Source organism: Staurois parvus, unplaced genomic scaffold (assembly GCF_062004578.1).
Source record: "Staurois parvus isolate SC_StPar_1 unplaced genomic scaffold, SC_StPar_1.0 ptg000020l, whole genome shotgun sequence".
NCBI classification, from domain to species: domain Eukaryota; kingdom Metazoa; phylum Chordata; class Amphibia; order Anura; family Ranidae; genus Staurois; species Staurois parvus.
The window spans coordinates 13,368,533-13,396,494 of record NW_028317816.1 but is presented as its reverse complement, the minus strand read 5'-3'; the positions used below and the strand labels follow the sequence as shown (position 1 = coordinate 13,396,494).

Below are 27,962 nucleotides of genomic sequence, written 5' to 3'. Positions count from 1 at the left end.
AAAAATCTCCACAATGGGACAACACACATAAACAAAAACTGACAGTAATTACAACCCTTCTCTACTATATCCTAAACAAAAAGATATGTATTGACAATACATATGATTTAAGAAAATAGGTAGAGTGCTAATAGACTGCACACACACACACATTAAGCAAAGAGAAAAAAGAGCTTACATTTTAGTTCTATCTTTATAAAGTCTGTGTTTCCCCTGTTTTCGACTAATACTCCATCTGGAGCAGAGGTCTTAAAGTAAAATGAGATATCAGCGCTGGTTTCTCCTTGAAATGTAGAGAAATGAAGGAAAGAGTTTGGTGCGATGAAGGAGACTGCATTCCAGTAGTTTTCTGTAGGGTGAGACAAAGGGAAAATCAATTTAGCATTGACAGGAAAGCGTTCACTTTCTTCTAACATTATACATCAGTGGCTTATAGACCTTTCATTTTTAACCCCTTAGTGACTAAGGGTAAAACAAATGTTAATGCCTGAACCAGGGGCGAACTGACCATTTGGAAACTCGGGCACTGCCCGAGGGCCCGGGGTCAGTAGCGGGCCCCATGAGATGCCCCTGGTACCTTTTTCATAGGCTTTTTTGAGTTTGGGTAAGGACACAGGGGCCCCATGATCCCCTATTGCCCGGGGGCCCCATGAGTTGTCAATCCACCCCTGGCCTGAACACAACTTTGCCATGTATTAGTAAAACTGTGAACTACTTTGTTCATCCAAGTGGATTATACCTTGTTTTTTTGAGGATTAATTTTGCTTTCTTTTGGTGGTAAATGTAACACACCTCTTATGATTTTTTTTTTATTAGTAAAGAAAAAGTGTCCCAAACCTGAAAAAAAAAAAATAATTAAAAAAAAATGTAGCTGTATGTTTCTTTCTACTACCATAACAGCCTAATCTCAGTTTATGAGTGTGAACCTGGCCTAAACTGTAAGGGTTCAAGTGCCCTCCAAAAATAAACCAGACTATTCCAAAATAATAAACAAAGAAACCAGTATTATTGTACAGTTACTATCTGTTACAAAAATAGCAAAACTGCCTTTATTAGAATATCTGTACCAATAAACCCTAAGCCACAAAAAAAGTTAATATCTAAAAAAAATAATTAAATCATTTCTGCCTCATCTCCAGAAAACAGCTAATATAGAATAATATACACTCTGTAGCAATAGATGACAAAATGTCACTGTTTTCGTTTAGTCCACAAAATGCTTTATTGGAAAAGAAAGCAAGAGGATATATAAATGGGCACAAGGGCCTAGAGCAGTGATGGCGAACCTTTTTGAGCCCGAGTGCCCAAACTGCAACCCAAAACCAACTTATTTCTTTCAAAGTGCCAACACTGCAATGAAACCTGAATATCGAGCTTTTGGTTTAGAAAAAACAACTCGTACAGTAGTGCAAACTAATTAACAGTACAGGGATGACCAGAGACTGCGGACACAGTACAGGGATGACCAGAGACTGCAGACACAGTACAGGGATGACCAGAGACTGCAGACACAGTACAGGGATGACCAGAGACTGCAGACACAGTACAGGGATGACCAGAGACTGCAGACACAGTACAGGGATGACCAGAGACTGCGGACAGTACAGGAGATGACCAGAGACTGCAGACACAGTACAGGGATGACCAGAGACTGCGGACAGTACAGGAGATGACCAGAGACTGCGGACACAGTACAGGGATGACCAGAGACTGCGGACACAGTACAGGGATGACCAGAGACTGCGGACACAGTACAGGGATGACCAGAGACTGCGGACACAGTACAGGGATGACCAGAGACTGCGGACACAGTACAGGGATGACCAGAGACTGCGGACACAGTACAGGGATGACCAGAGACTGCGGACACAGTACAGGAGATGACCAGAGACTGCGGACAGTACAGGGATGACCAGAGACTGCGGACAGTACAGGGATGACCAGAGACTGCGGACACAGTACAGGGATGACCAGAGACTGCAGACACAGTACAGGGATGACCAGAGACTGCGGACAGTACAGGGATGACCAGAGACTGCGGACACAGTACAGGGATGACCAGAGACTGCGGACACAGTACAGGAGATGACCAGAGACTGCGGACAGTACAGGGATGACCAGAGACTGCGGACACAGTACAGGAGATGACCAGAGACTGCGGACACAGTACAGGGATGACCAGAGACTGCGGACACAGTACAGGGATGACCAGAGACTGCGGACAGTACAGGGATGACCAGAGACTGCGGACAGTACAGGAGATGACCAGAGACTGCGGACACAGTACAGGAGATGACCAGAGACTGCGGACACAGTACAGGAGATGACCAGAGACTGCGGACACAGTACAGGAGATGACCAGAGACTGCGAACAGTACAGGAGATGACCAGAGACTGCGGACAGTACAGGGATGACCAGAGACTGCGGACAGTACAGGGATGACCAGAGACTGCGGACACAGTACAGGAATGACCAGAGACTGCAGACACAGTACAGGGATGACCAGAGACTGCAGACACAGTACAGGGATGACCAGAGACTGCAGACACAGTACAGGGATGACCAGAGACTGCAGACACAGTACAGGGATGACCAGAGACTGCAGACACAGTACAGGGATGACCAGAGACTGCAGACACAGTACAGGGATGACCAGAGACTGCAGACACAGTACAGGGATGACCAGAGACTGTGGACAGTACAGGGATGACCAGAGACTGCGGACACAGTACAGGGATGACCAGAGACTGCGGACACAGTACAGGGATGACCAGAGACTGCGGACAGTACAGGGATGACCAGAGACTGCGGACACAGTACAGGAGATGACCAGTGACTGCGGACACAGTACAGGGATGACCAGAGACTGCGGACACAGTACAGGGATGACCAGAGACTGCGGACAGTACAGGAGATGACCAGAGACTGCGGACAGTACAGGAGATGACCAGAGACTGCGGACACAGTACAGGAGATGACCAGAGACTGCGGACACAGTACAGGAGATGACTAGAGACTGCGAACAGTACAGGAGATGACCAGAGACTGCGGACAGTACAGGAGATGACCAGAGACTGCGGACAGTACAGGGATGACCAGAGACTGCGGACACAGTACAGGGATGACCAGAGACTGCGGACACAGTACAGGGATGACCAGAGACTGCGGACACAGTACAGGAGATGACCAGAGACTGCGGACACAGTACAGGGATGACCAGTGACTGCGGACAGCACAGGGATGACCAGAGACTGCGGAAAGTACAGGAGATGACCAGAGACTGCGGACAGTACAGGGATGACCAGAGACTGCGGACATAGTACAGGGATGACCAGTGACTGCGGACAGTACAGGGATGACCAGAGACTGCGGACAGTACAGGGATGACCAGAGACTGCGGACACAGTACAGGGATGACCAGAGACTGCGGACAGTACAGGGATGACCAGAGACTGCGGACACAGTACAGGGATGACCAGAGACTGCGGACACAGTACAGGGATGACCAGAGACTGCGGACACAGTACAGGAGATGACCAGAGACTGCGGACACAGTACAGGGATGACCAGAGACTGCGGACACAGTACAGGAGATGACCAGAGACTGCGGACAGCACAGGGATGACCAGAGACTGCGGACACAGTACAGGAGATGACCAGAGACTGCGGACAGTACAGGGGATGACCAGAGACTGCGGACAGCACAGGGATGACCAGAGACTGCAGACAGCACAGGGATGACCAGAGACTGCGGACAGTACAGAGATGACTGCTGACCTTTGGGGAGGGAGGGGGAGCGGGTACCTGAATTTGACAGGTACCCGCTTTTACTTCCGCAGAGTTTTTTTTTATCTTACCTGTTCCTTTATCCAGCCGCGCGCTGTCTTCCCGGCTTCTGTAGTGTGGGCGCTCGTCGGACAGCCGGATGCCCAGTGCGCATGCGCGAGAAGCGCTGCGCTTTGTGATTGGTCCGGCGGCTTCTGGGATCTGTCATGTGTCCCAGGTACCGCCTTACCATTCACAAAGAGCACTGCTTCTTGTGCATGCGCACTTGGGACCCGGCTGTCACGCACACTACAGCCGGGAAGACAGCGCGCCGCTGGATTCTCCTGGCGTGCCCACAGATAAGGCTCGGCGTGCCGGCTGTGGCACGCGTGCCACGGGTTCGCCATCACTGGCCTAGAGCATCGCATAGGTGTAACAAAACAACGATCAACCATCATATCATATTACAAAAGCAGCAAATATCAAGATAAACAAATCCCCTTAATCAGGGGTATCAATCTGGCAGCCCTCCAGCTGTTGCAAAACTACAAGTCCCATCATGCCTCTGCCTTTGGGAGTCATGCTTGTAACTGTCATTCTTGCAATGCCTCGTGGGTTTTGTAGTTTGGCAACAGCTGGAGGGCCACCAGTTTGATACCTGTGCCCTTAATTATCCAAAGCCTCAAAAGCAAGAAGCATTGTAGGGCCTTTATTCAAAGGTCATAATGTAGAAACATGAAACTGAAAATTACTATTGAAGATGTATTTTTGAGCTGGAATTTTGGAGCCATAGCGAGGGTCAAAAATAAGCCCAAGTGGTAAGGACAGGGCAATTTGCTTCATGGGTAAACAAAAAGACAGGGTATTAGTAGTTTTGCATCATGAGTGCTGCACCAGGCCAGCTGGTAGCCCCAAGTGGAGTTACTAGCAGTTCTAATGGGGGAGGACAAGGGGGAGGACAAACAGCATGGGAAAGAAAAAGAAAAGAAAAAAAAGAAAAAGAAAATGGAGTGGAGGGGAAAAGGAGGGGGATGTGGGGGAGGGAGAGGGATTACCGTATTTGCCGGCGTATAAGATGACTTTTTGCCCTGAAAAACATGCCTCCAAGTGGGGGTGTTATCTTATTTGCCGGGTGCACTTCAGTTGGGATAGACATAACTGCCATAGTGGCCTTCCGATACTCGCCCGGTGCCCATAGTGGCCTCCCGATGCCCGCCCACCTGATTCTACATACCATCCAGTATCGCGCGGAATCCAGCGGGTCATCAGCGTGGCTGCAGCGAGCATCAGCAGCGATACAGGGGTGCCAGCCTTTTCGGCGTGACCAGCCCGTTCTGCTCGGTGGGAAGCAGCGGCGCTCCGGCCCGCCCCTTGTCTACGCAGAGCTCGCACATGCGGACTTAAGCACTAGTGCCAATTACAGGGAGATGCAGGGACTGGCCGGAGGCGCTGCGGTCGCGTTGTGGCCGTACAATGGTGACAATGACAGGTACTGTAATGGCACTAATACTAATACTAATGGCACTCATGTGAAACCGGTAACAATAAATGCACACAGGGGTATACTTTTATACATTTTACAACTTTCTCCTCGCCCCCTCCCCCCTTCTTATGCATACCTTGATAAATACTCCCTATCCAAATCTCTTATCAGGTCATAATATACCGTATGTCACTTGGTATTAATATATGGTACGGTACTATAATACTGGTACTATCCATAATATGGATTCAAGGGCGGACCAGACTGCTGCTAGTGACATGGAGACAGGGAGGGCAGACAGGGAGCAGGGACCAATCCAATCAGGCTTTGTATACAGCCAACAGCCAACCACAGTACTGCATCATTGTACAGTACAATACAGCATAGAAAATGTCCAGCAGTCAAACCCCTATCAGGGGGTAGTCTTATACGGCGAGTATATAACAAACTCTATATTTTGAGTGGAAATGTTGGGGGTCGTCTTATACGCCGGCAAATACGGTATTTTGGTTAATATTTGGTGGACACCCAAAGATTTACATATTATTGTCCCTTTTAATCTGATTTTTAATTTTCACTGCTGATGTGCATTAAAATATAGCCCAGAGTTAGGCATTAACCAAATGTCATAACTATGGAAAAACATAAAAACATCAACATCATCCCAGAAACAGCTTTAGGGTACTCAAAAAAGTTTTCAAAATATGAGCTTGCTTAAATTACACCAGATCTTCAATTTAACCCGTAAAGTCCAAATCTATTTAAGTCACTAGCGTATTTTGGAATTGCTTGCATACAAAACCCCACATTGAAAGAAAAGTACTAGAATAAAATTGTAAATCAGATATTTTATCTTCCTTTGCCTTAAGTTTCAGTAGTTTGATTTTAGTCTAAAGCATCAACAAATCAGTGTGCCATCATTTCAGACGAAGGCGTGCCACAGAAATAAATTACAAATGGAGAAATGCAATGGAGTCCTTGCAGCAAATCTACATTTAGAACCTTGGACTGTGTTTAGCACCCATCATGAGTGCAAAGAATCTCTTATTTCATTGCAAACCAACGGTTTTCATCTGTCCCTCTAAAAATCAGGAGTGAAAAGAATAAAAAGCTCATTTTTATGTCATTTGTATTTTATGTTGACCTAGCATGGAAGAAAATATCAATTTGATGCAGAAGCTTTAAATCACCTAAACTTTATCATAAAGTCAAGCCGAGATGGATGGCGTGACTTGTTTTCATCTCCAGTTTTATGAAACTTTAAAATCAGCTTTTAAAAGATCTCGCTTCTTTATCAAAACAAAAAGAAAGCCCTGCAGTGAGCATCAATATCACAACCAAGGTTAGTGTAAGACACAAATTACTCTTATTATTTCACAGGAAAAGAGAGTGTGAAACACATTACTGCGGCCCTCTTTGTAAAACAATAAAACAAACCAATTTCTTAAGGATTATGGTATAACTACATCAATTTGTAGATACAACAAAGCGCAGGTATTTATTACATATGGGGCACCATGTCCCGTAACAGTCAATGTAAAAGAAAATTATTATACGGTTTTACATTTTTTTCTACTGATAATAAAAAATGATAATACTGTAAGCCATTATTGTCACTACTGAACTCATTAGCACTATTACCTAATATTCATACTAACAGCAACAATGAAATGGAATTATCTAGGATTTTGATAGCACCTTCAGTAATTACTGAGGGCTGAGAATTAAGAGAACAAAGAAATGCACATCTGAAATACAAACGCCAATACAAATTGTGATCTGTGTGCCCCTTCTAGAAAGCATAGCCTAGCCAAAGACCACACTTTGCAACACTTAAAGTTAATCTCTGCTTTGCGCATGTCCAGTAAAGCAATAAGTTCACTTGACTTGTTTACTTGACTTGTTTTTCCCAGTAGAAACTTACTTAACTTTTCTTGGCTACTCCACCTTTCGTTCAGCCATTGGGAGCCTATGACTCACTCCCCTTTATCCCCTTTAAAGTGCCTGCACCATTGCTTAACCCCTTCACGCCTAAGGGTAAAACAAACCTAATGCCTAAGCACAATTTTGAAATGATGACATGTGTTAGTAAAACCGTACATATCATCACAACTACTTTATACATCCAGGTAAATTATACCTTGTTTTTTTTCAGGACAAATTTGGCTTTCATTTGGTGGTAAATGGTAGTGGATATCTCCTGATTTTTTTTTATTATCAAAGGAAAACTGGCCCAAAATAGTAAAAACAAATAATTTTTTGTAATTTAGCTGTGTGTTTCTTGTTGCTACCATAACCTACAACCAAAGAACAACCCAAAATAAATTTTCCAGCTCTTGGCGATCGCAGCGATACCTTATATGTGTTATTTGTTGTTTGCACACGTAGTGCAGCCCAGAAACAATAGTGTGCATTTTTTTTTTGTTTTTTTTTTTACCTAAAGCACACTGCCACTGACACTAACTGACAATGATACCAATAAAAAAAAAATCCTAACCTTTGACCCTGACCATTTGGCCGTGACCTTTGACCCTGACCTTGACCCAAGCACTAACCCTGGCACTGAACTAGATCAAACCTTGATCTAGGTATTTTTTATTTTATTTTTAAATATTTATTTATTTAATTTTTAATTTTTTAACAAATATATTTTTTTTTTAAAAAAGCAAAAAAACCCTAACAGAGAAAAACTAATGGGGCTTTTAGGGCACCATACCATATGAACATATAAAGATGCACAATATGAAAGCATTAGATGGTATCTAGTGTTTTCATGTTGTGCATCTTTATATTTTCATATAGTATAGTGCCCTGAAAAGCCCCATTAGTTTTTTTGCTTTTTTTTTTATTAAATAGGGGTGTGACACCTATAAAACCACTACACAAGGACAGGTGAGATTGAATGTCTCTCCAGCTCCGATTTTTTATCTAACAATTTTTTTTTCTGTATGCAAAGAGTTAGAGAGATACAATGTATCTCTCTCCTCCATTCATAGAGAAAAAAAACCAAGGGGGTGGGGGTGAACTATACAGTGATTGATCACTGTGATAGCCAGTCAGAGGCTATCACAGCGATCATGTGACCCAGAATCGGGAGTCCCGGGTCCCAATCGTTAGAACGGGACTCAGGGCTCTCAGTGACACCCCGGTCTTTGTGCTGGGAGTGCACTGTGTGGCGCGCTCCCAGCAGGGAAACAGGTATGAAATTATGCAGCCCTACGGAAAAAAAGCCCAGTTCTGTGAGGCCGCATATTTGTGTGACGTCGGCGCGAAGGGGTTAATGATATCATGTGGTATCACAAGAGAGATGAGAAACCTGCTAATGCATCTTACAGTATTTCTTGGAGTAACCTTTCAAACCTGGGTTCCTCCAGAGGTTTCCAGGGGTTCCTTGAGCAATAAGCAGTAATTATTTTTAGGGGTTCCTTGAGTCCAGAAAGTTATTTCATAGTTTCCTCTATGCTAAAAACATTGACAAAGGCTATCTTACAGATTTCAATGACAAGATTTCCCCATAATAGTTCACACCCACCTAACAATACTACTCCTGCTTCAGCAAGGTTTTCCTAATTCCCACAAATTAAATCTGCAAAAAAAATCCAACAAGCAAATAGTTTGGTAGGAGATAGACAGTTACGTTAAAAAAGACACAAGTCCATCTAGTTCAACCAATAGAAAAAAATAAATAACAGTATAACTAGGAATACATATATACACAATCCTATACCCGTGGTTAATCCAGAGGAAGCCCTAAAAATGATGGTCAATTTTGCTTCAGCAGGGGAAAGATAAATACCTTCCTGGTCCCCAGAAGGCAATCAGATTATCCCTGAATCAACAATCCAACAATCCAAGGTGGTATTACCTACAAATGATACTATCCAGTTATATTGTGTACATTTAGGAATGCATCCAGCTCCTTTTTTAACCAATCTACTGAGCTGATCAGACAGAGTTTTTGAGACAGTCTATTCCACATTTTCATAGCTTTTACTGAGAAGAAACCTTTTTGTATGTAGAGGTTACATTTCTTTTCCTTCAGACATTAAAGTGTTACTAAACCCACAACAGGAACATGAGTCTGTATATGCAGTAAAGCATGCTTGTTATACTCACTGTGGAACCTAAGGGGTTAATCCTCTGCATTGTGTAAAAAGGCTGTTTGACCCTGACTTCTCTGATCCTTCCCTTTTTCCAGTGTCCCCCTCATATCTCCTGATAAGACATATCGTGTGGAATCACTCTGCATATGCTCAGTTTAGTGTGTATTGCTAGAGAGGTTTTTTTTTCTTGGGAGAGTGCATGTGATCAGCACAGGGCCAATCAGCAGTGTCCAGACAGAGGTCAGGGGTCTTGCACCCTCCTAGAGTAGAATGAAAACTCCTCCTACAAGCTTTAACCAGTGCTCTGCTGGACACTGATAGAAGTCACAAGGCTGCTCTAACTGCTGATGAGAAAAGTTATTTAGCCGTTTATATTTACTAAATAATTGCATTTCCATGTTCTGTGTACTGTGGGAGACCAGATATAGTGAATGCAGGATCCTGGGTTTAGTAACACTTTAAAAGTGCCCAGTTGTCCTCTGTATTGACCTGAAAGAGAATAACTCTACACCAAGCTCACTACATGGACCACTTATGTATTTGCAGTGAAGGAAATAAGTATTTGATCCTCTGCTGATTTTGAATGTTTGCCCACTCACAAAGAAATGATCAGTCTAAAAATCGAATGGTAGGTGTATTGAGAGACAGAATAGCAACACAAAATTCAAAAGAAATGCATGTCTAACAAATGATGCACTGATTTGCATGTTCATGAGGGAAATAAGTATTTGATCCCCTATCATTCAGCAGGATCTCTGGCTACCAGGTGTCTTTCATACAGGTAACAAGCTGAGATTAGAAGCAGTCTCTTAAAGGGAGTGCTGCTAATCTCATTTTGTTACCTGTATAAAAGACACCTGTCCACAGGAGCAATCAAACAATCAGATTCCAAACTCTCCACCATGGCAAAGACCAAAGAGCTGTCCAAGGATATCAGGGACAAGATTGTAGACCTACACAAGGCTGGATTGGGCTACCAAACTATCGCCAAGCAGCTAGATAATTTGTTAGACATGAATTTCTTTTGAATTTTTTGTTGCTATACTGTCTCTCAGTGTTACAATACACTTACCATTCGATTTTTAGACTGATCATTTCTTTGTGAGTGGGCAAACACTCAAAATCAGCAGGGGATCAAATACATATTTTCTTCACTGTATACATGGTGATCATATCCCCATTAATTACCTCTTTTCGATAGATAGATAGATAGATAGATAGATAGATAGAGTACATACAAGCAAAAATCAGCCTTTTTGACACTCTGAACTCTCGTGACTTAATCTTCAACTGAAAATAGACAGAAAACACCAACCAAATGCATGTCTGGCCCTCATAAAGTATAAATGGCCCCCAAACTCCCAGATCTGCACAGATTCTATGTCAGCCTCTGACCTGAGCTCAAAAAATGATGAAATCTCATAACAAAGTCTACTTCTTTATACTGCTAACACCTCTTAGAAGTTAGCTGAAAGTTCACCCTTAGCCATTGCACACTGACTGTGAACAGAATATGAAATCCTATTTGCCCAGTTGGTAGTTCTATAAAAAAATAGGAAAAAAAAAACTTGAACTGTATTTATCACTAATAATTTTAGTGCACTTGCAAATCATCTCAATGAAGACATAATTTTGCTAGCCTTAAACAGAACTCTCAATATCTCTATTGCCTTCATCTGTAACACAAATAAAAACCTACATGCTGGCAAGGAACAATAGCACTTCCAGGTAGGACATAATATACAACATATGCATTATGCCGTTTATAGTCTGATTTTAGCCATACATTAAAAAACCTGCATTGCCGCAGTTATTCTTTTTCATAAAGTATTCACCTAAGGAATCTCTTTATTTAAAGCGGAGTTTCACTCAAAAGCAGAAGCTCTGCTTATTAGCCTCCTCTCCCCCTCCACTGCCATATTTGGCACCTTTTCATGGGGAGCGGATACCTGGTTTTGACAGGTACCTGCTCCCACTTCCAGCTCAGTTCGCCACGGCGAGTTACCCTGGAATTTCGGACCCCTCTTTGCTCCCGCAGTCTCCTGGGAACTTTCACAGGTCACAGGAGACTAAAGGACCAATCAGGAGGCACGACTCGTGCATGCACAGTGGGCACCAGGCTGTGAAGCCGCAAGCTGTCACAGCCTGGTGCCCACAGTAGAGATGCCAGCGCCGTGGAGGACAGAAGGAGAGAAGGGACTATGCGGGTGAATACATTGCTGGACCTTGGGACAGCTAAGTGTGTGTTTATTAAAAGTCAACAGCTACAGTTTTTGTAGCTGCTGACTTTTAATAAGCACAAAAATGGCTGGAACTCCGCTTTAAGGGCATATTTAGTCCTTAAATGTAGCAATCTGATTTTCAAAGGAAAAAAATATCATATTTAGATATAGGTACAATCTGTACAGAAAATTAACAAGAGACATCCATAGAGCTAAAAGTACTTGATGTATATAATATAATATTGTTGTAATAAATGTGCTCTGTTAGATAATTAAGGGTTGATTTACTAAAGGCAAATAGACTGTTCACTTTGCAAGGGAAGTTGCACTTTAAAAGGAATTTGTCCCAGAACTTAGTCAATGTGGTGAAGTCACACTTTACAAAGAATACCCAATCATATGCAAGGAAAATAAAAAAAACACTTTTGCTAGCACATGATTTGATAATGGAAGTAAGCACAGCTTTACCTCGTTCACTAAGCTTTGAGGCAAATTCCCTTGCAAAGTATAACTTTGCAAAGTGCAACCACATAGCCTACCTTTATATTTGTTATGAAGGTTGATTGGCGTTTATGCCAAATCTGAATGTTACTTTTTACAATGTGGCCCCTTGGTAGGCAGCCATGCCATTAGTCTGCTACCTGCACGTAGTATTGGAAATCTCCTTGTGGAGAACATACATTTAGGAGAGTTTCCATAGCAGATCTGTGTTTCAAGTAGGGATGAGGTTTAGGACCACTGCTTCCATGGATTGATGGGGAATCTCCAGGATCAGCAATCTTTGTGAATCACAAACTTTAAAAAAAAATGTTTGCAGGTTTGCCGCCAAAAATAGAGCAACACATAGCACGGTGCACAGTCTTTGAAAAGTGGTCTGCTATGGATTGCTCTTCAGAGGGTGAAACTTGTGTAAATGACATGACACAGTGCACTGCAGTGAAATTATTGGCTGCAAGGCAAAAAAAAAATGGTGGTGTCTGCATTTTTCCCCAGAGCAGCGCAACACACACCATGCATTTTGTTGCACGACAATGGCTGTTGAAGGTGGTGTGAAGAAGCTTAAAGGTGAAATAGTCCATTAAAGCAGATCTTGCACTAAGGCTCCATTCACACTTGTGCACCTCCAAAGTTTGGTGCAACTTTGATGCCACTTTGAAATAACCTAGATGTAACTTTGGATGGGTGCAAATTGGCTGGGACTTGTCCTGCTGCAAAGTTGCACCACTGTTGCTTGTAAAAAATTTGGGTGCAACTTTTAAGGGTTAACATTGAAGTCTATGGCCCTCCAGTTACATGAAAGTCGGACCAAAGTAGTGCATGAACTACTCTGATGTCATTGCAACTTTAAGTCGCATAAATGTTTGTCATTGGAAAACATGGGGTTTGGCCATGTATTTTTGATGTCCAAAGTCTAATGACAAGTGTGAATGGGGTGTAAAAGGTCCACTTATATGGTAGCCCCCCCCCACCCTGGCTTACAAAATGCTTTAATGCACCAGGTTATGCATTCAAACAGACTAAAAAGTACATAGGGAAAGTAGAATTGAAAGAAGTCAATGAATTACAAAACTGTAAAGGCTCAGAGCAATTCTCTATTGTAGTGAATGTAGGAATAAAAATTCACAAGCAGTACTAATTAATCAGAGGTGCAATATCCATGTATCAATTATGTGCTGCTTTATTGTGACATGTATAGCTGATGGGTCTAGTTAAAAAAAAAAATGAGAAGGAAAACAGCAAGCTTTTTTTGTAAGCAAATAAAAGCAGCATGTAACTGATGATACCTTAATTTTGTTGCATTTATTTATTAGGGTATGCTTTGTATTAGCTGTAACTTCTACTCAACAGATGCTTACAGTTGACATGTTTACTGTGAATAAGGAACACTGCTTTTACTGTAACAATGATGTAGCATTTGGGGTGAGCCGAGGTAACAAGGCAATGACTCCCAAAATCCCAGCTGTGACTGTGATACAAGAATATAAAGTTATTTCTTCTCATTGCACGTATTTTGGCTAAAAAGAAACACATTTTGTAGGAAGATTTTGGGAAGATCTTATTTGTTTTAAGTTTTTAAAATATTATTTATAATTGTCAAATATATATATATATATATATATATATATATATATATATATATATATATATAAACTCAGCAGCCAGTTTATTAGGTACACCTGTTCAATTGCTTGCTAACACAAATTGCTAATCAGTCAGTCACATGGCATGTAGATATAGTGAAGACGACTTGCTGAGGTTGTTGGTGCTAGACGGGCTGGTCTGAGTATTTCAAAAACTGCTGATCTACTGGGATTTTCACACACAACCATCTCTAGGGTTTACAGAGAATGGTCTGAAAAAGAGAAAATATCCCATGAGCGGCAGTTGTGTGAACAAAAATGCCTTGTTGATGTCAGAGGTGAATGGGCAGACTGGTTCAGCTGTGACATTCAGATGGTAGGGTCAGAATTTGGTGTAAACAACATGAAAGCATGGATCCATCCTACCTTGTATCAACGGTTCAGGCTGGTGGTGGTGGTGTAATGGTGTGGGGGATGTTTTATTGGCACTAGCAAAGTGTACCTAATAAAGTGGCCGTTGAATGTATGAGTATATATATATATATATATATATATATATATACTGCTCAAAAAAATTCAAGGAACACTTTTTAATCAGAGTATAGTATCAAGTTAACTCCTGGGATATTGATCTGGTCAGTTAAGTGACGTGCCATTGCCAGAAGGTTTGCTGTGGAAACTGGACCCTACAGAGGTTGCACACGCAGTCCAACTCCTCTAGGATGGCACATCAATAAGTACCATTGCCAGAAGGTTTGCTGTGTCTCCCAGCACAGTCTCAAGAACATGGAGGAGATTCCAAGAGACAGGCAGTTACTCTAGAAGAGCTGGACAGGGCCGAAGAAGGTCCTTAACCCATCCGCAGGACTGGTATCTGCTCCTTTGTGCAAGGACGAACAGGATGAGCACTGCCAGAGCCCTACAAAGTGACCTCCAGCAGGCCACTGGTTTGAATGTCTCTGACCAAACAATCAGAAACAGACTTCATGAGGGTGGCCTGAGGGCCCGACGTCCTCTAGTGGGCCCTGTGCTCACTGCCTGGCACTATAGAGCTCGATTGGCATTTGCCATTGAACACCAGAATTGGCAGGTCCACCACTGGTGCCCTGTGCTTTTCATAGATGAGAGCAGGTTCATCCTGAGCACATGTGACAGACGTGAAAGGGTCTGGAGAAGCCATGGAGAACGTTATGCTGCCTGTAACATCGTTCAGTATGACCGTTTTGGTCAGTGATGATCTGGGGAGGCATATCCATGGAGGTACGCACAGACCTCTACAGGGTAGACAATGACAACCTGACTGCCATTAGGTATCGGGATGAAATCCTTGGACCCATTGTCAGGCCCTACGCTGGTGCAGTGGGTCCTGGGTTCCTCCTGCTGCACGATAATGCCCAGCCTCATGTGCTCATGTGTCATTTTTTATTGGGCACTACATATTGTTGGCATGCCACTACAAAGTCCACACCAAACTTGTTTGGTTTCAGCAAACTGTTGCACAATCAATTTAAGGCCTGCTTTCCCTTAATTTTCCCTTTAACTCTTGCAGGTACTGAACACCTGCCACACACACAATGTTCTATTTCTTTTAAAGGCTCATTTTCCACAGAACAAAAAGATCATACAGGAACCCAAGTATTAATGGGGATCAGCTACTTTGGAGCAGACAGAAATCTAAATTTGCCTGCATTTTCCACCAGTTGTGACAGAAATATACTTTACAGCAGGATTCCTACACAGGGGTCTCAGCATTTTCCAGCTTTGAAGAGATCATGGTCTCTACAGCCACTGTAACGTCCAGGTGCTGGCCTGGTCAATGCAGACAGACAGAGATACAAAACCTTCCTACCCTCTCTGTGCACCTGCTACTCCCTGGCAGCACATTGGTTTCCCCAAGAGGGTAGAGCCCTAAACATACTTAGCTCCCACAATCACTAGTTGCTAGTCACCATCAAAATGTTGGCTTCATTCCGCCCATTGTTCCACAAAGCTTCCTGGCTCCCCAGCAGTATTTACTAAACCTGGAAAAACTGAAAGGCCAGTTTCTTGCTATCCATCTTGCTGCCATTTTTGGGTTCATGCAGCCCAGCCCCCATTGAAACAATGCAGCTTCATCCCAGCCACCTGTAAAATGTAATAGGGGTCTTTCAGGGGGCTGTGGGAGCATAACACGTCATGATTGCCTAGGCAAAAATGTTGGTGGGGCAGGGCTACAAAAACAGAAGTAGCTAAACAACATGTTGGTGGGGGTTAAATAATAAAAAGAGAAGCAGCCACCTAAAAAAAACCTGCTATTACTATTGTGGTGGGGGCTTGGGGTACAGAGGCATGGACCTAAAGTGTTATTGTCGAGTGAAGTTACGCTTTAAGGTTAAACTCTGGACTAAACAAATACTCTCTGAGTACAAGAGACATTGATATTCCTATGGGACTCATGGTGTCCTTTGTGTATTTCTTTCAGATCTGTGCAGCAATCCAGTCTCATTGTATTGAGTGTAAAGTCTGCCCCCATGTAGTTCTCTTCAGGCAGTGTAAGGGATTTCTGGCAAAGAGAATCGCGATCGGGAATGCGCATGCGCGAAAGAGATTCCACAGAAGAGCTGCCGGTTGTCCGCAGGCGAGCAGGAATGTGCGATTGCGCACATGCACGCACATGTGCACACGCACGGCGAAGATTGGCACCAGATGGGCTATTTAAAGAGGGTCTCTGCTCTGGTTCAGTGCTGACTGGTCTTCAGCTCCCCCCTGTGTCCTGCTTGCTCCTGTACGATTCCTTTGTTGCTGACCCGGCTTGTTCCTGACCCGACTCCGATTACTCTACTGCTCCTGGTTCCTCCTGGTTCCTGACTTTAGCTCTGCTTCTGACTTTGGCTTTTTCCTACTGATTCTGTACCGCGCTGCCAGACTGTTGATGACTATGAGGATACTCTGCCTACCAAGGTCATCATCTGCAAGAGCCGCAAGCAACCACTACTGGCACTCTTGTCCCCCTGGTCCCTAGACTCCCTCTGTTCCAACCTCAGTGGGGTAGGGCTAGTGACACAAGTGAGGCCAACCTCGTCAATTCAGTCTCCTATCAGGTACGTGACAGGCAGCCTGTAGTGAGTGGAACTTCTGGAACCCTCTTACCACTTTGTTTTTAGTACAGGCAATGTGCAGCACAGTGATGATGTCATCCAGAGCTTGAGGCTTCTAGGCCCAGTTGCAAAGTTGATTTTGGGCCCCCCACTACCACCTGCAGTTTCCACCATGTGCCAAGATACTCCCACCACACGCCACAATACTCCATGTGGCTAAAGAGTTATTTCAGATCTTTATTTACATAATGAGAGTGTAATTCAAAAAAATTTGGAGAAACTGTTCACATTTTGACATACCTCTCCAATTCTTTTGAATACCTTGGAGCAGAAGTAGCTAACCTTAGAGATCTACCTGAACCACAAGATAAAAAAAATCTCCCTTTTAAAAGAAACTAATTAGCAAGGCCAAAGTAAAACTTTAGAAAAATATAATGTCACTGTAAAAATATAAATTTAGCCTACCTTAAAAAGGCACAGTGTAATTCAGTAGGGCAGAGATTGGTATCAACAGGGCAGACGTTGGTGTCAGTAGGGGAGTGGATGGTGTCAGTCAGAAGAGCAGGGGATGGTGTCAGTAGGGCAGTGGATGGTCTCAGTCAGGAGAGCAGCTGAAGATGTCAGTCCGAAGAGCAGTGGATGGTGTCAGTAGGGCAGTGGACAGTGTCAGTAGAGCAATGGATGGTGTCTGTCAAAAGAGCAGTGGACGGTGTCAGTAGGGCAGTGGATGGTGTCAGTAGGGCAGTTGATGGTGTCAGCCAGAAGAGCAATGGATGGTGTCAGTAGAGCAGTGGATAGTGCCAGTAGGGCAGTGGATGGTGTCAGTCAGTAGGGCAGTGGATGGTGTCAGTCAGAAGAGCAGTGGATGGTGTCAGTAGGACAGTGGACGGTGTCAGTAGAGCCATGGTTGGTGTCAGTAGAGCAGTAGACGATGTCAGTAGGGCAGTGGAGGGTGTCAGCAGGGCAGTAGATGGTGCCAGCAGAGCAGTGGATTGTGTTAGTAGAGCAGTGGATAGTGCCAGTAGTTTTAATTTTTGTTTTTTTATTTTTTAATATTTTTACCATTTCATTTTACTTTTGTAAAATTTAATTTTTTATTATATTTTTACAATTTTTTAGCAGCCCTTTTGGGGGGCTTTGGTGAGATATCAGGAGTCTAAATAGACCCCTGGGGGTTTATTTACTAAAGCTGGAGAGTCCAAAATCAGACTCCCTTCTGCATAGAAACCAATCAGCTTCTAACCTCAGCTTGTTCAATGAAGCTTTGGCAATGAAACCTGGAAGCTGATTGGTTTCTATGCAGAAGTGAGTCTGATTTTGCACTCTCCAGCTTTAGTAAATAAACCCCCTGATGTCTCACTTTGAGACAGAGAGAAGAGATTGAAGACACAGTCCTTACCCTCCATCTCTGTAGCCTCAGCTGCACAGATGAATGAATAGGAAGTGCTCTGAGGCTTCCTGTTTATTCAGAACCAAAGCACAGTAAACAGTTTACTATGCTTCTGTTATGAATGGACAAAGGAGTGATTGGTACCGATTGCTCACTATGTTCATTCAGGAAAGTAAAGGGCTGGTAAATATAGCATATTTACTGCCCCCTTCAAATATGACATACGGTATTTACCTGCCCCTTCCTCTGCTTTCCATCCTCAAATAATCTCCTACAGCAACAGGCAGGAAAGAGAAGGGGGGAAAGGGAGGCACACATGGGGCCCAGACAGTAGAAATAAGAGTAACCCGAAGAGGAGGGGGTTGGTGGTGGCATATACAGGAACAATCCTCTCCAATTATCCTCCTGCAGCTGCTGAATGCCAGCAGGATGGAGAGGACCAGAAGTGGGCATTCAGCAGCTACAGGAGGAAAATACAGGGGAATGGTTCCTGTGTATGCTACCACTGCCACCCCTCCTGTCCGGGTGTAAAACGAATTGTGACAGGGATACCAACCCTGGAGCACAGACGAGATCTCCATTGGCACCCCTGACACTACAACTGTGTAGGTGTCCCTTGCTGCCTGCACACTATAATTCCCAGCATTTCCAGAACTCACCCCTCTCCCATGCTGGCTCCTTTCACTTCCCCACATATGGGGTGTCCCCAGTACAGGGAGAGTCCAGGGAAGTCTCAGTCCCCCTCAATGTTTTGAAGTCCCCCAGCCCTGTGTCCTGGACTGTAGAGTGCTCCCAGTCCCTCCACATCCCCCCTTCCTCCCATCATACTCCACTTTCACCTCATCCCACTTGATGAACTTGCTGCCTTGTTGTAGCATCTCCTGCCCCTGGACCAGCTCCAGTCGGAAAGCATGTACACCCAGTCAGGCCCTCGTCATGACTGATGGCAGATTGGTGGGAGGCATCAGTGTGGACTGACTTGGAGGAAAAGGTGAGGGAAGGAGACAAGAGAGGAGAGTACGGGACCCACTCACAGAGGGGCAGGAACAAGGGAGACACGGAGATGAGATGGTCTGCGTACCACTCACTACTATGCATTACACAATTATTATTCCCCTCAGCACGTAACCAGCATTCTCCACTCAGCGGCTGCATCCTGCCTTGCATCTATGTGGAGGGGAACTATCCAGTCCCATTCCTTACCAGGGCAGACTGACAACTCATGGGGCCCCCGGGCAATAGGGGATCATGGGGCCCCTTTGTGTTCTTGCCCATACTCAAAAAAGCCTATGAAAAAGGTACCAGGGGCATCTCATGGGGCCCCCTACTGACCCCGGGCCCTCGAGCAGTGCCCAAGTTTCCAAATTGTCAGTCCGCCCCTGTTCCTTACATACCAGCCTCTCAAGTGACCCCTCCATCCACACACAGATATGCTGTGCTCCACAGTATGCGTGACACAGTGACATGTGAGAAGGATGCTGCTCGGGCCCCCCTGGAGCATGGGCAGGATCACAATTGTTACCCCTGCGACCCTTGATGCTATGCCTATTCTGTCACCACTACGTTTACAAGGTAATATCTGAGTTTGCAAAGGCATCTGGTGGGCACAAAGGGGCTTTGTATCAATTGTAGCTATGAGGAATATATTTAGACTAACATTTTATGTCTGAAGTCTGTCTTTAATGTAGGGAACCTCTAATACAGCCTGCATAACCCATTAGGGGCAGTCTGACTCACCAAAGTGCCTCCTGTTGTGTTTTTGCACCCCACCCACTCCCTATACAACTACTGGCCAAGCAAAACACTTGATCATTTGATATATTTGTAGCTAGCAGGGTTAGGGGGCTAGGGGTCCAAGCACCCATATGCCCATCATTGTTTAAATGTGCATCCAAATCCCAAGGGGCTCTTTGGCAGCTGCACAGTTTACACAATTGGTAGGTTCTTCCCTGTCACTCATCCGTGACTAAATTGTCTACAAAATCTGAGATTATTGAATAACCTCTATATAAAATAACCTGCAACATTTATTCAAACACTAAATAATAAAGTCACGACTTATTCAATTTGATAAAACAAAAATAATGACAATTTAGGAGATGAGAAACCTAATAGATAGTCTTTATTCCATATGAAAAGAGACAACTATCTGTTATGAAGAGCTAGTTTATCTCAAGGTAGCATGTGGTCTTGATTTGATGTATTTCTTACAAACTGTTGAATGACTGTAGTTATTTTGCATTACTTTTGCTAAAAAGCAGTTCTGTCTGCTGGCAAAAAAAAAAAGAAAAGAAGATTACACAGCACATCATCGATATAACTTATTGACATCAAAGGAGCCATTCTCCATATACTGACTTCTGGCTCAGCTTGCAACAATTGTGCTGATTTTTTGCTTTCAAGACGAGTGTCAGTTTCTGGATTAGGAGCTGTGCTGACCACCCACTGTTCGGAAAGCTCTAATAAGCCTTTAGGATCTCAGAATTCTCTAAGCAGATTTAAGTCTCTTCCCAAATGGATGTTTAACCTAGATGCTCAGTGCTAGGCGAAGTACACATGAGTGTCAGTGCACAGTACATCTGCCTCTTGCATTTTAAAACTACCCGCAACATCTTTGTTCTCTCCAGAGTGCATCAAGCTTACTTAGGACAGGAACAGGTGCCAATGCTTTTCCTCTTAATACAAAAGGATGAAAATGCTTTACTGAAAAATTGTGTACATCACCTTGTTTAGCTCAGTACACCCTTCGGGCTTGGGGGACTTAGGAATGCTGAGTGCGCATTAGGAATATGTGATGACTGCCCTCTTTCAGTATGACAGTTTGGCAACATATATCTGTGCTTAGGATACTACACTATTTTGTATCTGAAATATCATGGGCCACACAAACCCCTGCTGCCAATCTTGACATGTCTTTAATTTGTAGGGCACAATAGCACTTCTCACTAAGTAGAGTTTAAACATGAATCCAAAAGCCTATACACACAAAAGTATCCCTTTGAATCATCCTTTATTGTAACAATTTCCAGGACATAAAACAAAGTCCAGTTTAAAGCGGAGTCCTACCCAAAAGGAGAAGTTCTGCTTTAAAGATTGGTCCCCTGCTCCCCATTAAGGATTGGCACCTTTGGGGAGCGGGGGGAGGGGGGGAATGAGAACCCAATATTTGACAGATACCCGCTCCCACTTCTGCTGCGATCGCCTGGGCAATCGGAAATGGAAGTTGTCCTCCTACCCTCCCTCCCCGAAGTCTTGTGGGCACGTGACAGGTCCCAGAAGATGACGGGGCCATTCAAAAAGCGCAGTGCTACTTGCGCTTGCGCAGAGGGCACCCAGCTATGAAGCTGCAAGCTGTCACAGCCGGGTGCCCACAATGAAGATGCCGGCCTCCTGGAATACAGGACAGCCAGAGAATGGGGTTGTGGCAGGGTCAATGCGGGATCGTGGGACAGGTGAGTGGCTGCTTTTTAAAAGTCAGCAGCTACAGCTTTTTTTTTTTTACAGAGTGAGTGGAATTCCGCTTTAAGCTGCATTGGCCTGATTCATAGTTGTACATACAAAGGTATGGCTCCTAAACATCCCTCCCCAGGCAAATGACAGCATCTTCAACATAAACAGGCATAATAATGCACCAGATCTAATTGTGTAATATGTAATTAGTATATTTCTCTTATGTAGCTACAATCCCAGAGAATATTTTTTACGATATATAACAAAGGGGTGTTATGATGCCAGGGGGCTCCATGTGGGCTCAACCCAGGCATGGAGTCTAAGTGGCAGTTGGTCTTCACCAGAGCTCCTCATAGTGGAGATGGTCCTGGTTTTCATTGCTGCAACTGGCAGCAGGTCACGGTCCTCAGGAACTCACCACAAGGGTGTTTCTGGAACGAAAGTGCTAGGGTGCAGAGACTATTCAAAGTGTTGTAGAGAAAAGAGTGGTCAGGTCCAGGCGGGGATCAAGGCAGGTAGCAGACAAGAGAGTAGTCAGGTCCTGGAAGAAGTTTTTTATACTTTGAGCTCTCAGGTAGTTGGCAATAGCCACTACCCTTTTAGTCGGAAGACAGGACCAGCATCACTACTGGGAACTCTGGAAGTCTTTGAGGGTAGTAGATGCGCTAGGAGTTCTGGAAATCATGGCAGGGATCCTGCAAGGAATCCTGGAAGATGCAGTTGGAATCCTGTACTGTAAAGGGGATGTACTGTAAATATGTTACAGTAGACTTCAAATATGTAAACAAGATTCCATCTATAATTCATTCCAAAATGCATTTATTTTTTTAATTTAAGGATTCATGAGGCCTCACGGAGGGTACCATGGAAATCCCACCATGGCACAAAGGGAAAACACTTTCAACATCAGAGCTGAGATAGTGTAGGATTTGTGTTTTGTGTGCTGCAGTCTGTTACAGTAAAAAAGATTTATAGGGGTAATTCTGTATGTTCTGTTTTTTTGTATATGAGCACTACATTGTAGCTTGACGCTGCTGACAATAATAATAGTAATGGCAAGCACTGATGTTATTATATGAAGAAGAATGATATTGTATTAATGTATAACTAAAGGGACATTTGTTTTTAACGTTTTATATCAAAAAACACTGTCAGATTTTGATTGCTGTCTATATCCCATTAGAGAGAGTGACTTTTTCAAATTGTTCTGATCTCTAATATTATGCGGAATGAAAGTGAGTGTAAATTGAAAAATTTGAGTTGCCACCAGAACAGGAGGTATGATGAAAATCTTCCTATAGCAACATACACTCACCAGCCACTTTATTAGCTACACCTGTTCAGTTGGTTTGTAACACAAATTGCTAATCAGCCAATCACATGGCAGCAACTCAATGCATCTAAGCTTCTGGACGTGGTGAAGACGACTTGCTGAAGTTTAAACCGAGCATCAGAATGGGGAAGAAAGGGGATTAAGGGACTTTGAACTTGACATGATTGTTGGTGCCAGACGGGCTGGGCAGAGTATTTTAAAAAAATGCTGATCTACTGGGATTTTTATACACAACCATCTCTAAAGTTTTCAGAGAATGGTCCGAAAAAGAGAAAATATCCCGTGAGCAACAGTAGACAAAAATGCCTTGTTGATGTCAGAGGTCAGAGGAGAATGGGCAGACTGGCTGGAGATGATAGAAAGGCAACAGTAACTCAAATAACCACTTGTTACAACCAAGGTATGCAGAATACCATCTCTGAGTGCAGGACACATCGAACCTTGAAGCAGATGGGCTACAGCAGCAGAAGACCACACTAGGTGCCACTGCTTTCAACGGAGGATACAATTCACACAGGCTCACCAAAATTGGACAAGAGAAGATTGAAAAAACGTTGCTTGGTCTGGTGAGTCTTGATTTCCCTAGAGATGTTTGTGCGTGAAAATCCCAGTAGATCAGCAGTTTTTGAAATATTCTGGCATCAACAACCATGCCACGTTCAAAGTCACTTAAATGCCCTTTCTTCCCCATTCCGATGCTCGATTTGAACTTCTGCAAGTTGTCTTCACCACAACTAGATGCCTAAAAGCATTGAGTTGCTGCCATGTGATTGGTTGATTAGCAATTGGTGTTAGCAAGCAATTGAACAGGTGTACCTAATAAAGTGGCCAGTGAATGTATGTTCCCATGACAATTGTGTAAGAGGGACCTTCCCCAACATTGGAATTATATCCTCTTGCTTCCCGTTGAGTCTGAAGGACAGGAAATAAAGGAAAATCTCCCAAAATGGCGAAAAAACAATGGTTTGAACTCTCCCCTACTCTATTCAAAATGAAAAAAAAAGTTTTGGCTTTAGATATACTTTAAAGATAATAGGGCACAGTAGACAATGCATCAAAAGGAACAGTCTGTGTTCAAACTAAATACATGAAGCATCTGTTTACTGCCTGGTAAATAATTAAGTAGTATTATGCCTTTTCCCAGCTGGCAGACAAGGGTTATTTGGGTAAATAAACACTCCTGACTTTTCTCTTTACATATGGATAGAAGGTATCTTTAGGCTTGGGAATACTTTCATCTGCAAAGATGCTGTGCTTGGATCACTAAGAGTGACAAAATATGTAGATTATACATGTGCTTTACACCTCATATAGCTTGAATTATTTTACATTTGCACTAAAATACATCTTGAGCTCTGTATGAGCAAATAAAAGTAGTTAGGCTATTTGTACTTAAGAATCTCTCTCAAGAGAGTTAGACGTTAAGTACAAGAATGTGACACAGTAAGAATCGTAGACTACTCAGTAGGCTTCCAGAGTTAGCTTAAGTAGGTCATACTGGAACAAAGACTTTGCAGGGAGTTAAAGCAAAGTAATTCATTTTAGGAGTTTACAGTACTTAAAAAGAACCTGTCATTTTAGGCAAAGTGGATACAATACCGTTGTTGGTCATAGGCAAGTACCAAGTACATTATATTGCCAACAATTTTGGGACACCCCTTAAAATCATTGGAATCAGGTGTTTCAATCACCTCCATGGCCACAGGTGTATAAAATCAAGCACCTAGGCATGTAGACTGTGTCTACAAACATTTGTGAAAGAATGGGTCGCTCTCAGGAGCTCAGGGAATTCAAGTGTAATAGGTTGCCACCTGTGGAATCCGTGAATCTTCCTTGCTACTAAATATTCCAACTGTTACTGGTATTATAACAAAGAAGAAGCAACTGGGAACAACAGCAACTCAGCCATGAAGTGTTAGGCCACATAAAATGACAGAGCGGGGTCAGAGCATGTAGAAATGCACAGTGTGCAGAAGTCGACAACTGTCTGCAGAGTCAATTGTTAAAGACCTTTAAACGTCAAGTGGCCTTCAGATTAGCACAACAACAGCGCATAGAGAGCTTCATGGAATGGGATTCCATGGCTGAGCAGCTGCATCCAAGCCTTCCATTACCAAGTGCATCACGTCAGAAACAGTGGTGTAAAGCATGTTACCACTGAACTCTAGAGCAATGGAGACGTGTTCTCTGGAGTGATGAATCGCGCTTCTCTGTCTGGCAATCCGAGTCTGGATGAGTCTGGTGCAACTGGCAGCAGGTCACGGTCCTACATTGTGTCAAGTGTAATGTTTGGTGGAGGGTAGATTATGGTGTGGGGTTGTTTTTCTGGGGTTGGGCATGACCCTTTAGTTCCAGTGAAGGGAACTCTTAAGGTGTAAGCATCCCAAGACATTTTGGATAAGTTCATGCTCCCAAATTTGTGGGAACAATTTGGTGATGGCCCCTTCCCGTTCCAACATGAAAGTGCACCAGTGCACAAAGCAAGGTCCATAAAGAAATGGATGAGCGAGTTTTGGGTGGAGGAACTTGACTGGTCTGCATAGAGTCCTGAACTCAACCCAAAAGAACATCTTTGAGATGAATTAGAGCAGAGACTGCGAACCAGGCCTTCTCATCCGACATCAGTGCCTGATCTCACAAATGCGCATCTGAAGGATTGGTCAAACATTCCCATAGATGCACTCCTAAACCTTGTGGACAATCTTCCCAGAAGAGTTGAAGCTGTTATAGCTGCAAACTGTGGGCCAACTCACTATTGAACTCTACGGACTAAGACTGGGATACCATTAAAGTTCATGTCCATGTAAAGACAGGCCTCCCAATACTTTTGGCAATATAGTGTACAGTATGTGCATTTGTCATCAAATCTGGCCAAATATGGCATCAGAGATGGCGGCCGGCTTAGTAGTGGGAAGAGGTAAAGTTTAAAACACAACTCCAGCCAATTTCTTTTAATTGTCAGGTTTTAAATTCTGTCTGTGACCCAATTGAAAGGCTTTTGCTTAATTTCCCTCATTTTCCCTCGCCTCCTAACCCTGGAGTATTAGTACATGAAATTGGGAATGGTGGGAAGGCACCAACAACAATGAGCACTTTGTACAGTGTTATAACCCTTCCTCACTCTCCTAAAAAAATGTTTTTTTTGTCTCTGATAGTATAAGAGTTTTAAGGCTTTAAAGATAATGAGTATTTTGTGCTGATGCAAAAATGTAGTATTTAATTATTATAACTGTGCAGGATTAATTAAAATAATGTAAACATGTCTCCCTTTTTAGCTATATTTACTTTTTTTTTTGAACCCCATTATTTAGCTAGCATATATGTGGCTTAGTTTATACTTAGTTGGAAATGACCGGCTCCTTTTAAGCGCAAAAATGATTATCTTTAGTCCTGGAACAACTATTTTAAATTACCTGCTATAGAGATAATAAGGTATGTAGACATTCTCTGACTACAGTCCAATGTGTATCCTAGACAGTCCTTCCATAAATAAGAAATTACCATCCAGCATAACCATTATTATTATTATACAGTATTTATATAGCGCCAATGGGTATGCTCAGCGCTGTACAGTAGCAGGGGGGACAGAACATGAAACAAGACAGTAACAATACACTACACGAGGGGTTCGAGGGCCCTGCTCTTTTGAGCTTACAATCTAGGAGGGAGGGGAAGGTGGCACAGGAGGAGATGGCTATGGGGGATGGAGTGGCGGGAGGAGTAGAGGAGGTTAGTTGTTAGGTGAGGTTGGGTGTTAGGTGAGGTTGGGGTAGGCTTCCCTGAAGAGGAGGGTTTTCAGGGTGCGCCTGAAGGTGAGGAGGGTAGGCGACAGTCTGGTGGATTGGGGTAGGGAGTTCCAGAGGATGGAGGAAGTCCTGGAGAAATCATGCAATCGAGCATGGGAGGAGGAGACCAGGGAGCTAGAGAGTAGGAGGTCTTGTGAGGCGCGGAGGGCACGGGTAGGGTAGTATTTGGGTATGAGGTCAGTTATGTAGATTGGGGCGGCATTGTGAATGGCTTTGTAGGTCAGAGTTAGCAGTTTGAATTTGATGCGTTGGGCAATCGGGAGCCAATAAAGGGATTGGCAGAGCGGGGTGGCGGCTGTGGAGCGGTTGGTGAGGTGGATGAGTCTAGCCGCTGAGTTCAGGATAGACTGGAGTGGGGATAGCGCTCGTTTGGGTAGGCCAGTGAGAAGGGAATTGCAATAGTCCAGGCGTGAGATGATGAGGGAGTGTACGAGTTGTTTGGTGGTGTCTGGGGTGAGGAATGTGCGTATCTTGGAGATGTTGCAGAGGTGGAGCCTGCAAGATCTAGATAGCAGTTGGATGTGGGGTAGGAAGGAGAGGTAGGAGTCCAGGGTGACACCCAGGACTTTGGCATGTGGGGTGGGAGAGATGGTGGCGTTGTTAGTAGTGATGGAGAAGATGGGGGGGGCACGGGGGGGGAAAGACCAGGAGCTCGGTTTTGGATAGGTTAAGTTTGAGGAAGTGGAGCGACATCCAGTCTGATATGTCGTTTAGGAGGTGGGTGATGCGGGCAGAGAATGAGGGGGTGATGTTTATACTATGCAGAGATGCAGAGGCAGAGAAGAGAGGCAGAGACAGATGCATGGGTGGTTTTGGCAACTATCCCTGGGCAGGGATTCAATACTTTCAGCAAGAAGAAGGTAAATAAGGATTTCAAGAGATTAAAGTGACACTAAACTCTGGTATAAAAAAAAAATCTGTTCAAGTATGTATGCTTAAAGCAAACAAGTACCTTCTGTTGCTCTCAGCCTCCTGCATATTCAATTTTTTGTAACGGATTTGTTGGAGGTTGTCTACGTTAATTTTCCATTGTCCCACTATATGTAGTAACAAGACTACCCTCTATTGCTCATGTAGCTTCAGGGGTTTCAGGGTTCACAATGGCGACCCCACCCATGCTTTAGGAGGTCCATACAACTTCCCTGTGACATTAGGTTTTATTGAACCTGGACAGGAGTGGGGGTGGCAATTTATGGGACCAATCACCAATCCCTCTGGCAGCAGCTAAAAGCCTGCTTCTCTCCCTCTCCC

At 43.7% G+C, this 27,962-nt stretch overlaps 1 protein-coding gene across 1 annotated transcript in view; it reads right to left on the bottom strand.

Moving 5' to 3' along the window:
- CNTNAP2 (contactin associated protein 2) overlaps window positions 1-27,962 on the bottom strand; it is a 2,186,758-nt gene that overhangs the window by 161,518 nt on the left and 1,997,278 nt on the right. The window contains exon 16 of the mRNA XM_089687345.1: window positions 179-349. Coding sequence (XP_089543471.1) covers window positions 179-349 — 171 coding nt within the window. The remainder of the gene's footprint in view (window positions 1-178; window positions 350-27,962) is intronic.